At 39.6% G+C, this 13,853-nt stretch overlaps 1 protein-coding gene across 1 annotated transcript in view; it reads right to left on the reverse strand.

The window, feature by feature from the left end:
- Positions 1-629: 629 nt before the first annotated feature.
- gmds (GDP-mannose 4,6-dehydratase) overlaps positions 630-13,853 on the reverse strand; it is a 170,805-nt gene continuing 157,581 nt past the window's right edge. The window contains exons 8-9 of the mRNA XM_061739035.1: positions 5,779-5,847; positions 630-1,228 (exon numbers count right to left, since the gene is read on the reverse strand). Of these exons, the coding sequence (XP_061595019.1) occupies positions 1,166-1,228; positions 5,779-5,847 (132 nt within the window). The 3' untranslated portion in view covers positions 630-1,165. The remainder of the gene's footprint in view (positions 1,229-5,778; positions 5,848-13,853) is intronic.

Here is a 13,853-nt window from a genome sequence, read left to right on the forward strand (position 1 = left end):
TAAAACCGGAATAAAAACAGGAATGAAACCGGAATAAAAACCAGAATAAAACCGGAATAAAAACCGGAATAAAAACCAGAATAAAACCGGAATAAAAACCGGAATAAAACCGGAATAAAACCGTAATAAAACCGGAATAAAAACCGTAATAAAACCGTAATAAAAACCGGAATAAAACCGGAATGAAAACCAGAATAAAACCGGAGTGAAAACCGGAATAAAAACCAGAATAAAACCGGAATAAAAACCGGAATAAAACCGGAATAAAAACCGGAATAAAAACCGGAATAAAACTGGAATAAAACCGGAATAAAAACCGGAATAAAACCGGAATAAAACCGGAATAAAAACCGGAATGAAAACCGGAATAAAAACCGGAATAAAACCGGAATAAAAACCGGAATAAAAACCAGAATTAAACCGGAATAAAACCGAAATAAAAACCGAATAAAAACCGGAATAAAAACCAGAATAAACAGCAGTTTCAGAAGGTCAGGATCAGAATAAAGAAAGAAAAAACTAAACAAAACACACACACACACACACACACACACACACACACACACACACACACACACACACACACACACACACACACACACCTGAAACGATAAAAAAACACAACGATGTGCCAAATACCAGATTTTTGCTTTTATTTTATTTTCCTTCTTAAACCCTTTTTTCATTTCTCGTACAGTAAAAAACAATCATTTCATGAGAGAAAATGGCTCGTTAATATTTTTATGTAGAAAAGAAAAACCAAAAACCTTCATTTATGAACTTCATCACCATATTCTTTATAATCATCATCTTTAAAGTAAGTAAATAAAAACAGACAGCACTTTTCCATCACCATGAAAAAACAACAACAAATAAACCCATTTAACTCGATTTATAAATTACGACACGATCAAGTGTTTGGATATAAAAGGCCTTAAAACGGAGAGAATAAAACAACAATAAAACAGAAACATAAAGCAGAGACGACAAGGCAACGATTGGTTCCCAGTAAAAGAGGAGAGGAGGATGGAGAGGATGAGAGGAGGACAATCTCCCCATCTGAGGATGGGGAGGTGGGAATGAGGTCAAGTAAAGGGCAGGTCTTCAGGTCTGGACCAGGTCTGGACCAGGTCTGGAACGGTCCCCGGTACCAGGCCCTTGGTCCTCAGGCGTTGGGGTTCTGCCTCATCAGCTCCACGTCTGCGTCCACCATCTCCTTCACCAGCTCCTGCAGACGAGGATCAGGGATTAGTTCAGCCTTTCTCAGGCCTCGTTTCCTCGTATCAAAAACGCTGGTGTTTTCCTGCGTTTTGGTCGTTCGTTTACACGAAAACGAAGCTCAAAGTCTCCAAAAACCATAATTCCTGAAAACTCCGGCCAAAGTGTAGATTTTTAAAACCTCCGTCTTCACGTTTGCTTGTAAACGGAGAGAAACGGACATTTATTCTTCAGAACGTCACATTATGAGACAGAAACGTCACCAGCGTCATGAGTGACACCTGTGGTTACAATTAGTTTGTAACCGTCAATATTTTCTTGTATTTTACCTGTTTTATATTCTAAAGTCACACTTAAAAGTAACTCCACTTCTCTGTCACTCCAAACCAAAGACTCTGGTTCATCTTGGAAGTAACTGGAAGTTACTCGTGTCATTTGTTGATGTTTTTTTCCAGGATTCTGATTGGCTAGCATGACTTTATCTTCTCGTTACACTGCCCCCTGTAGGTTTGGCTGCTCATAGCACCTTAACAGATATTTATGCAGGTTCCTGGAAATGATGGCATTTTTATAAACGTAGAGGGGGAAATATCCGTTTTTGAGAAATTTTGAGAAAAAAGTCGAAATTTTGAGAAAAAGTCGAAATTTTGAGAAAAAAGTCGAAATGTTGAGAAAAAAGTCGAGAAAAAAGTCAAAATTTTAAGAAAAAAAGTCAAAATGTTGAGAAAAAAGTCGAGAAAAAAGTCAAAATTTTGAGAAAAAAGTCAAAATTTTGAGAAAAAAAGTCGAGAAGAAAGTCAAAATTTTGAGAAAAAAGTCGAGAAAAAAGTCAACATTTTGAGAAAAAATCGAGAAAAAAGTCAAAATTTTGAGAAAAAAGTTGAGAAAAAAGTCAACATTTTGAGAAGTAACTCCACTTCTCTGTCACTCCAAACGAAAGACTCTGGTTCATCTTGGAAGTAACTGGAAGTTACTCGTGTCATTTGTTGATGTTTTTTTCCAGGATTCTGATTGGCTAGCATGACTTTATCTTCTCGTTACACTGCCCCCTGTAGGTTTGGCTGCTCATAGCACCTTAACAGATATTTATGCAGGTTCCTGGAAATGACGGGATTTTTATAAACGTAGAGGAGGAAATATCCGTTTTTGAGAAATTTTGAGAAAAAAGTCGAAATTTTGAGAAAAAAGTCGAAATTTTGAGAAAAAAGTTGATATCTTGAGAAAAAAGTCAAAATTTTGAGAAAAAAGTCGAGAAAAAAAGTCAAAATTTTGAGAAGAAAAGTCGAGGAAAAAAGACGAAATCTTAATAAACGTAGAGGGGGAAATATCCGTTTTTGAGAAATTTTGAGAAAAAAGTCGAAATTTTGAGAAAAAAGTTGAAATTTTGAGAAAAAAGTTGAAATTTTGAGAAAAAAGTTGATATTTTGAGAAAAAAGTTGAGAAAAAAAGTCAAAATTTTGAGAAAAAAGTCGAGAAAAAGGTCAACATTTTCAGAAAAAAGTCAAAATTTTGAGAAAAAAGTCGAGAAAAAAGTCAAAATTTAGAGTAAAAAGTCGAGAAAAAGTCAAAATTTTTCGAAAAAATAGAGAAAAAAGTCAAAATTTTGAGAAAAAAGTTGAGAAAAAAGTCAAAATTTTGAGAAAAAAGTCAAAATGTTGAGAAGTAACTCCACTTCTCTGTCACTCCAAACCAAAGACTCTGGTTCATCTTGGAAGTAACTGGAAGTTACTCGTGTCATTTGTTGATGTTTTTTTCCAGGATTGTGATTGGCTAGCATGACTTTATCTTCTCGTTACACTGCCCCCTGTAGGTTTGGCTGCTCATAGCACCTTAACAGATATTTATGCAGGTTCCTGGAAATGATGGGATTTGTATAAACGTAGAGGGGGAAATATCCGTTTTTGGAAATACCAGCTACGTGGAGACGTGGCCTTAGGGTGTTTTCAGACCTGTGGCCCGTTTGTTTTGTTCCGATTCAGGGGCTAAATCCATACAAACTACGTTTCCAGCATCAATAACCCTTTTAAAACCGGAATATGATCAATAACCCGGTTACACGGCCATGTAAACACCAATAACCCCTTTGAATAACCAGAATTTGCTCATATTCTGGTTTTTAAAAACCCAAATATGAACCCTGGGTTACTCCTTTTAAAACGGAATATTTGGTCATAGTAAACGCCAAACGGAATATTACGGAAGAGTATTAGGGCCAAGCAAGAGAAAAATAAAATTAATATTTCAGAGGAGGAAGATTTTTTTTTCATTATGCAGCTCGAGAAAAAAGTCGAAATATCGAAATTAATGTTGAAGTACAATTTTGAGAAAAAACTCGAGAAAAAATGTAAAATTTCATGAATAAAGTCGAAATGTCGAGAAAAAAGTCGAAATGGAATGGAAACAGATTATTCCCAATGTTTCAGTAACCGGAATATTGACCTTAACCCCAATTTTGACTGCATGGAAACGTAGCCACAGTTGTTTGGTTTCTCGTTTGAGGGGTTTGTGTTCACAACCGTCTGTAGCTGAAGCTGATAACTAATGAACTGTTCTCTCATTGGTCAGAAATGAAGGAAGGAGTTTCCTCGTCCGTACCCGGAAAAACCACAAGACAACATAACAGTTATGAGTGACTACGTTTCCATGCAGTCAGAACTCGGGTTATTGCTAATATTCCGGTTTTAAAGGGTTATTGATGCTGGAAACGTAGTCGGTGAGTTGTGTCGTTTAACGTGTGGATTCCAACCTGATCTCACAAAAATCTGTGAAATGCCCACGACCTCTCACCACTATTTTCCGTGGTATATACACGGAAAATGGTATAATTCCGTGTGAGCACCACGGATATTGTACCATGCAAAGTCAATGGGATCCGTGGTCGTGATATATACACGGATTATGACATTATTATTATTTATATATTATTCTTTGTTATGTACGAATTTTATATATGTTACATTTATATGTATTTTATGTGTAGACCCCAGGAAGACTAGCTGTTACCATGGGTGACAGCTAATGGGGATCTTAATAAACAATAAACAAACAATAAACAATAGTGGCTAAATTATGAGTTTTTGTCATGCAAGGTACTGTTTGTTACTGTCAGTTTGTAAAAGCACATTTTTAACGCTGTTTTAGCAGTGTTTTATTGAGGTTTTAATGGGAGCATCACGGATATAGTACTATGCGAAGTCAATGGGATCCGTGGTCGTGATACAAACTGACAGTAACAAACAGTACCTTGCGCAACAAAAACTCATAATTTAGCCACTATAACAAAGAATAATATATAAATAATAATAATGTGATAATCCGTGTATATATCACGACCACGGATCCCATTGACTTTGCATGGTACAATATCTGTGGTGCTCACACGGAATTATACCACTTTCCGTGTATATACCACGGAAAATAGCGGTGAGAGGTCGTGGGCATTTCACAGATTTTTGTGAAATCAGGTTGGTGGATTCTGTTCTCACTGCAAACGAACCGATCCGTTTTGGAACAGCTGCTCCAATCGGGACAGAGGTGAAAGAAACCCTTTGTTTGAGGCTGAATGAACAAATACACAAACCTTTACCAGCTTTGGGGCAGAAATCCCTCGGCTGGCGACGGATTCAGGCGACATTTGTGTGATTTTAGTCTCAGGATGCCGACGTTCAGAACACGTTAATGACCTTCACCCTCCTGCACTCGAATAAACCGTCTCCAGAAACATGAACGGAGGAGTTTCAGACTCGTCATGGGATGTTTGTTTGGTTAAGTTAAAGATTTAAAGTCATATTGGTCTATTATCAGAGTATAAATGAGTTCAGTGTGAATTTCCTACGTTCTTGATGGATGTTAAATCAGAAATCTACCGCGGCAACCGCCATCCATCACATCAGCTGCTGGTTCTCACGTCTCTGTCTGAACCTTTTACTGTGAAGTTCTGGTGACTGAACTCAACGTGTCTCGTGCTAATAGAGATTTTTATATTATATATTTTACATAAATATACATGCAGGCCCAACACTATTTATTATTTTTCTATGTTTTTATTCCATGTACTATTTTATGTACAGGACTGTCTTAGAATATTGTGATAAAGTTCTTTATTTTCTGTAATTCAATTAAAAAAACTAATGTCATCCATTCTGGATTCATTACAAATCAACTGAAATATTACAAGCCTTTTATTATTTTAATATTGCTGATCATGGATTACAATTTAAGAAAACTCAAATATCCTATTTCAAAAAATTAGAATATTCTGGGAATCTTAATCTTAAACTGTAAACCATAATCAACAATATTAAAATAATAAAAGGCTTGTAATATTTCAGTTGATTTGTAATGAATCCAGAATGTATGACATTTTTGTTTTTTTTAATTGCATTACAGAAAATAAAGAACTTTATCACAATATTCAGTAATATGATGTGACAATAAAGATTGATTGATTGATTGATTGATTGATTGTTAGCGGTTCTGTTAGCGGTCCTGTTAGCGGTTCTGTTAGCGGTTCTGTTAGCGGTCCTGTTATTACTGCGGCGGTTCTGACCCGACACCCACCTGGAACGTGACCTTGGGTTTCCAGCCGATCTTCTGGAAGGCCTTGCTGCCGTCGCCCTGCAGGTAATCCTGGAGAAGAGAGGGGGAGAGGGGGATTTAGTTCAATTCAAGTGCATTTATATAGCGTCTAATACAACAAAAGGTGTTTCTAGGCGCTTTCCAGGGATGAGGAGGGTGAGGAGGAGGAGAGGAAGAGAGGAAGAGAAAAGGAAGGAAAGGGGGGACAAACAAGCCATCCGTCATGTCTGACGGCTGATCCTGCCGACGGACCGAGAGATGGAGGGATGACAACTTTCTCTCTTTTTCTTTAACACACACACACACACACACACACACACACACACACACACACACACACACACACACACACACACACACACACACACACACACACACACACACACACACACACACACACACACACACACACAGGGAGGATGGGGTCACCCCCCCCCCGTCAGAGCATGATGAATTGTGGGACTCTGGTGGTGTAACCTCCTCCTCCTCCCCTCCACTCCCTCCATTTCCCCCCGCCGGGTTTTGCTCCGGGTTCAACCTCCAGGAGACCCTGGTGTAGACCACCAAGGAGAAACCAAGGAGACAGGAGACCCCCCCACCAAGGAGACCCCCCACTCCCCGACCCGAGGTTTCCATCTTCTCACCGTGTCAGAAACATTATTATAGCACTGCACTTTTTATTTTGTATTTGTATTTTTGTTTTTATTTTGGTATTTGTATTTTTGTTTTTATATTTTTATATTGTTGTTTTTATTTTAATTTTAATATTGGTTTTTATTTTCATTTCTATTTTTGTTTTGATATTTCTATTTTTGTTTTTATTTTGATTCTTTTATTTATATTTTTGTTTTAATTTTCATATTTTAATTGTAATTTATTATTTCTATTTCTATTTTTTTATTTTTTGTTTCTATTTTTGTTTTTATTTATATTTTTGTTTTTATTTAATTTTTTATATTTTAATTGTAATTTATTATTTATATTTTTGTTTTTATTTTTGTATTTCTATTTCTATTTTTGTTTTTATTTTTTGTTTCTATTTTTGTTTTTATTTTTCTATTACTACTTCTATTTTTGTTTTTATTTCTATTTCTATTTTTGCTTTTATTTGTAATTTATTAATCTTTTCATCTTTATACGGGTGTTTGGTTTCTGGGGTGTTTTATCTGTAAATGTCAGTGCGAGTGAGATGGAGATGTTTCTCCAGGAAACTCCCAAAGGATCAATAAAGTCTGAATCAGAAACAGGAGCGTCGCCTACAGAGATTCTTCTCTCCTTCACCTCCCGGGTTTATTCCTCCATCGTTTCTCTCAGCAGCAGCTGCAGATTTGAACCCATTAATCTGCTGCTCCGGTACCGAACCGGGTCCCCGTGTTCGGGTCGGTTATTCAGATTTTAAAGGTCATTCCAGGTTTTCTGCAGCAGCTGCTGGTTTTATCGGTGACTACGACCTCGGAAAAGCAGAACTGGACCGAGTATAAACCCGGACCCGGTCCTGCTGGGCCGGTATTTTTGTTTTTATTTTTATATTTATATTTCTGTATTTGTATTTTTATACTATTATTTTGGTTTTTATTTTTGTATTTCTATCTTTGTTTTTATTTTTTTATTTCTTCTATTTTTGTTTTTATAATAAAATGTTTGTTTTTATTTAAATTTTTTTTTTATTTCTATTTTTGTTTTTATTTTTTATTTCTGGTTCTATTTTTATTTTTATTTTTTTGCTGGGCTGGTACCGGCTGATCAAGGCCCGGTCCAGCATCAGTCCAGCCGGGCCGGTTCTGCAGCCAGAACATTTCCAGACTAATTACTGCAGGAGACGAATCAATCACAGTAATTATTCTGCACAATTACTGGAAATAACGACCCGCTGCAGGAAATATGGATCCAGTTTGATGGAGAACGTTTGGTTCTGGCACGAAGAGACGGGTCGGGTCGTCACGGAGGGAGAGACGGCTCCGTGACGACCCGTCTCTTTTTATTATTATTATTATTATTATTGTTATTATTATTTGTATTATTATTATTATTTTTATTATTATTACTCTTATGATTATTATTATTGGTATTAGGCCAACCCGTCTCTCCCTCCCTGACGACCCCTCCCCCTGAGAGACGGGTCGTCACGGAGGGAGAGACGGGTCGGCCTAATACCTATGATAATAATAATAATAATAATAATAATAATAATAATAATAATAATAATAATAATAATAATAACACCACCAGTCCAACTCTCCCTCCACAATCCGGCCTAAAGATGAACTATTACTCCTAGTGAAGTGTCCACAAGCCCCCCCACCCCCCGATATTATCCACTCTAATAAAACCAGCAGCCATAGAAACAACCCGAGAGAAGAAACGAGAGACCAACAGCGAGATCACGGCCCATAAAGCACACGTCCCGTAAAAGCCGTCTAAACATTTAACGCCGAGGAATTCTGGTGAAGGAATCAGTTTATGGAACAATCTGAACAAAGAAACCAAAGAATCAAATCAAACATTACATTCAAAGGAACAATTAAAGCCAGAATGTTAAGGAAATATAATGAAATATGTTAGTTACGTTTGATTGACAGACATGAAAGGTATAAACATGGTTTGTTGTTGTTGAATGGGATTAACTGAATTGTAACTTGGGAACTAAACATGAATGTTTGTGTCTGTGTCGCCGGCAGATATTTTATTTTAGTTTTTAGTTTACTTTGTTGTTGTTTTTTTAATTTACGTTCTTTGTAAATTGATTTGTTGGGAAAAAAGGGGCAGATTAAATAAGATTATTCTTCTTTCTGCTCCTTTCATTCAGAATTCAGGAAACGTTTGTGTTTATATTAAATTGTTTGCTGTTTTATTTTATCAATGAATGAAATAAAGAATAAATAAAATAAAAATAACCCCCCGACACCCACGGAGCCCGGCACAAATAACGTCTGTGAGAGGATAGATGTCGCAAACCGCTGGTGGGAGGCAGATCAAACACCCCCCCCCTCGGAGCAAGGCATGCTGGGAGGCTGTGATGTGGTCTGGGAAGTCCAGTAGCGTCTCTGGTATTTGTTCAGTAGTGGACATGAGACGAGACTTCAAAGCACATCAGACAGAACGTCCGAGAGCGCAGCGGCGTGAGAGTCTGGAGCCCACGGCCTCCCAGAATCCCCTGCAGCCTCCCAGAGTTCCCAGAATCCCCTGCAGCCTCCTAGAATAATAATAATAATTAAAGCTGCAAGCAGCGATGAACGGGCCCTCGCTCGTGCAATATTCACCAATAAAAGTCAAGGACTCAAAACTAAGTCCGATGACTCCACCATGACTCTTTATGTCAAACCATTCAAAAGTTATAGCAGAAAGTAGAAACTATCAAATATGGACCAATCAGATGAAGGGGGGGTGCGCGTTTTTTGGCGTCTATCGTCGCCATGGTAACGCTTGTGAAAGAGAAAAGTAATGCGTGGTGTCGCAGGATGGAGACGCACATTTTGATGTATAACACACCTGGGTGCACGTTACGGTTCGGGTTGTATTAATTGCTGAAGGAATGGCATAAATTTTGCCAAAATTCACGATTAATTCAAAATGGCCGACTTCCTGTTGGGTTTCGGCCATGGCTCCAAGAGACTTTTCTTTAAGTTGTGACATGATACAGGTGTGTACCGATTTTCGTGCATGTACGTCAAACCGTATTGTGGGGCTTGAGGCACAAAGTTTTCTAGGGGGCGCTGTTGAGCCGTTAGGCCACGCCCATTAATACAAACCATTAAATATCACATTTATCACCAGGCCTGACTTGGTGCAAAATTTGGTGACTTTTGGGGCACGTTTAGGGGAAAAAAGACCCTCATTTCGTCGGAAGAAAAACGAGAAAAACAAGAACGAGAACAATTCCTACAGATACAATAGGGCCTTCGCACTGTCAGCGCTCGGGCCCTAAATATAATAATAATAATAATAATACATATAATAATAATACATATAATACAGCCTCCCAGAATCCCCTGCAGCCTCCCAGATTTCCCAGAATCCCCTGCAGCTCCAGATGTTCCAGCTCTGACCCGGTTCTGCTGGAACGACCATCAAACGCTTTTTATAACCAAGATGAGACGCTGGTGGGGGAGGAGGGCGGTTACAGGTGTGCAGGTGGGACACACACACACACACACACACACACACACACACACACACACACACACACACACACACACACCGGGAGCTACAAATCTGTCACTGGTCAGTATCTCCGCCTGCATCGCCTCAACGCATCACTTCCTGTGCAGAACAAAGGCTCTCAGTGGAGCTGCAGGGGGGCGGGGCCTGGTCATGAGGGGGCGGGGCCTGGTCACCAGGGGGCGGGGCCTGATCACCAGGGGGAGGGCCATGCCGCCAGGGGGCGGGGCCTGGTTCAGACACCTGAGGAGCATCTGAACTACGTCCCACCTGCAGCTCTGATGCCGCAGCATCAGCATCAGCTCTCTGGTTGCCTAGCAACAGGGAGCTGGAGACAGGACGGCGTTAGCTGCTCACCATCACGCTTAATCTCAATTTTTTTTTTCCAGAGACCCTCACAGAAGCAAAGATTTGAGACATGTAAACAACAAAAACACGGGCCGAACCACAATAAAATAACTTTTCATAAGTTTCAACACAAAATATGACGTGATGATATGAAGTTAATCATTTGCTTGCATGTTTTACCAACTCTGGAGCAGCGTTAGCATGCTGCTATGTTCGGACGGGAACAGGAAGTTAAGCATCGTCAATAATGGAAGTAACAGAGGAAAAACGGTGCTCTTCAAAATAAAACCATAAAAATAAAACGTAAAATGACAGAAGTGCTTAATTCACTCTGTATGTAATCTGCGGTCATTTACACGCACCACCAGCTGAAAAATAGCAGATCTACAAACTTATAGCGCAGCACTCTGCCCTGAGTGCAGCGATATGAGCTTGTACAGTATATCTGCTATTTTTTTAACACCTACTTTAAATATTGTAAAGTAGCTGTTGAAAACTTATAGCGCAGCATTCTGCCCTGAGTGTTGCGGTTTAAGTTTGCTGATCTGCTATTTTTCAGCTGGTGGTTATGGAAACAACACACGCTTTCTTTTACAGTCCAGTTTCACTTTAATTACTGAGTAAAACCAGGTAAAAATGTCTGTACTTATTGGGTAAATACTTAGGAAATAGAATTACTGGGCAAGTAACTACAAGGTAAGTACCTGGATTAGCAGGTAAAACATGGTAACTATCAGGTTAATTACAAGGTCAATAGAGTCATTTACACCCTCGGGGGTACATGCACCAATCCATTGATAATACATAAATCAATAATGAATGGGTAAATACCCGGTAGTTATCCATGAAATGTATAGTAAATACAAGGTAACTACATGGTAATTGCAGTGTAATTAGCTGGTAAATACCTCAAATATAGCTTATAATTTCCTGGTAGTTTGCAGAAAAATACTTAGTAATTACCTGGTACTTACTTAGAAATAATTCATGTAATTTCAGAGTAATTACATGGTAAATTGACTGGTAGTTACCAATATTAACCTAGTAAATACCTGTAATTTCCCTCATAGTTCCATCTAATGTCTTTGTAATTACCTAGTAGGGGTGTCACGGTACACACAAGTCACGGTTCGGTACGTACCTCGGTACAGGGGTCACGGTTCGGTACGGGTTCGGTACGGGTTCGGTACAACGGGAAAAAAATACAAAAAGTCCCAAATGTATAAGACGAGTTTTTTCTTCCTTTATTTTGATCATAGCATTTGAAAGTTAAAGTTTGTTCAATTGGCTACAAAACTAAAAAGCATCTCTTATTAAAGTGTAAAATAAATAGAATAAAACATTTAACTTGTGCATTAGTGTTTTTAATTTTACCACGGACTGGTTTATGTGAGCGCGGGATGGGACATTGTAACGAGGCTCGTGCACTTGTAATAAATACTTGAACCCGGGCTCCTCTACTGCTGCATATGGGCAGAGCCGTCTGGGGGCGGAGCATTCTCCATGGGCCTTATGATAGTCATTTTAACGTTCAACAACACCTCATCCTACCCATCAAACAACATTTATTCTCACTTTTATTGAGCCAAGCCTATAGGCCTATGCTGCAGAAAGCAGAGTAAAGTCACAAACTTGTTCAGAAGAACACACACACACACACACACACACACACACACACACACACACACACACACACACACACACACACACACACACACACACACACACACACACACACACACACACACACACACACACACACACACACACACACACACACACACACAGGCCTGACAGCTGTCAATCACACGACTCTGAAAACTCAGATAGTCACGGACTGACTCAGTTCATTCTTTGATACAATTTAAATACAAAAAAAACATAACTGGTCTAAATTACACAATCAATTTAGATAGATATAGACACATCGGTCTATAACATCATTTCTGAGCTCTATAACAGAGAATAGACTCGGCGGTCTCGTTCACAACAACACAAGCACATTAAAATAGGCAGCTGGTCAAGAAACTGATAAATAAATTATTTATGAAGGTTACACTCACTCACCAACGGTAGTTGACTCTTCCATAACCCAAAATAATCCAGGTAACGTGGAAAACGGGGTAACATTCAAAACTTTGTACAAATTTAGTCCTCTTTTAAACTTTAGCGCTAATCTCCTTCACTGTGACTGTTAAGGCTGATTTATGGTACCGCGTTACACCAACGCAGTGCCTACGGCGAAGGTTGCGCGTCGCCGCATAACCTCGCCGTAGACTGCGCCGTACCCTACGGCGTATGCTCTGCGTCGTTTTAACGCAGAACCATAAATCAGGCTTTACTCCCAATCCGCGCTGGCACACGACCCTGATGCGTTCAGGACAGTTGTAAATTAAGAATTAGAACATTTTATCGTTATTATAGCCTACAATTTATGATGATATATGAATTGCACATATATTTATTGATATGCACAGACTAGCACACATTTAGGTCTGTAATGGAACGTGACTGTTGATATTTATAAGGGGGAAAAAAAACGATGATTGATTTTTTTTTTTTTTTTTTTTTAACTCAGTCAGACGTATTCGCCGTATGACTGCGTGAACCGAACCGTGACCCCCGTACCGTGACGGGACGGGACGAATACAAATACCGTTACACCCCTATTACCTAGTAATGTTTAGTTTAAACAACCAGGTATTTACCATGTTATTACATGGTACTTTTCATAAAATAATCTCAAAGTGCTACAGAAACCAGCAAACAAAATAAACAAAAGGGAATAAAATCATGATGTCACACTCCATCAGGGCTCATTAAAATTCCTGGACTCCTGTGATAAATACTTGTTCTGAGGACACACACACACACACACATACACACACACACACACACGCACACACACACACACACATACACACACACACACACACACACACACACACACACACACACACACACACACACACACACACACACACACACACTCACACACTCACACACTCACACACTCACACACTCACACACACACACACACACACACACACACACACACACACTCTGGAGTGGATCTGCTGATAGTGTTAAGTGCCCAGCGGTGGGGGGGGGGGCTCGTGAGGTGTTTGCTGTCCAGATAGTGTGTGTGTGTGTGTGTGTGTGTGTGTGTGTGTGTGTGTGTGTGTGTGTGTGTGTGTGTGTGTGTGTGTGTGTGTGTGTGTGTGTGTGTGTGTGTGTGTGTGCGTGCGTGCGTGCGTGTGTGTACAGCCATGTTTCCTCCACCAGCCTCTCGGCGTGTGAAGTTTACGGGGACGAGGAGGGAAACATCTGCTCACATCTGTAGCCTGGAACCTTCGGTGGAGCTGGAGTCCTGGCTGATGTTCCAGACCCCCCCCCCCCCTCGAAACCCCCACCCCGCCCCCCACCGGCCCCCCCCGAACCCTCAACCCCCCCCGTACTCTATTATTCCTGCGGACGGGAAACGGATCATAATTCCTGGAGTCAGCAGAAAACTGCAGACGGAGAGATGGAGGGAGGGATGGAGGGATGGA

This window comes from Cololabis saira, chromosome 13 (genome assembly GCF_033807715.1).
Source record: "Cololabis saira isolate AMF1-May2022 chromosome 13, fColSai1.1, whole genome shotgun sequence".
Taxonomy (NCBI): Eukaryota; Metazoa; Chordata; class Actinopteri; order Beloniformes; family Belonidae; genus Cololabis; species Cololabis saira.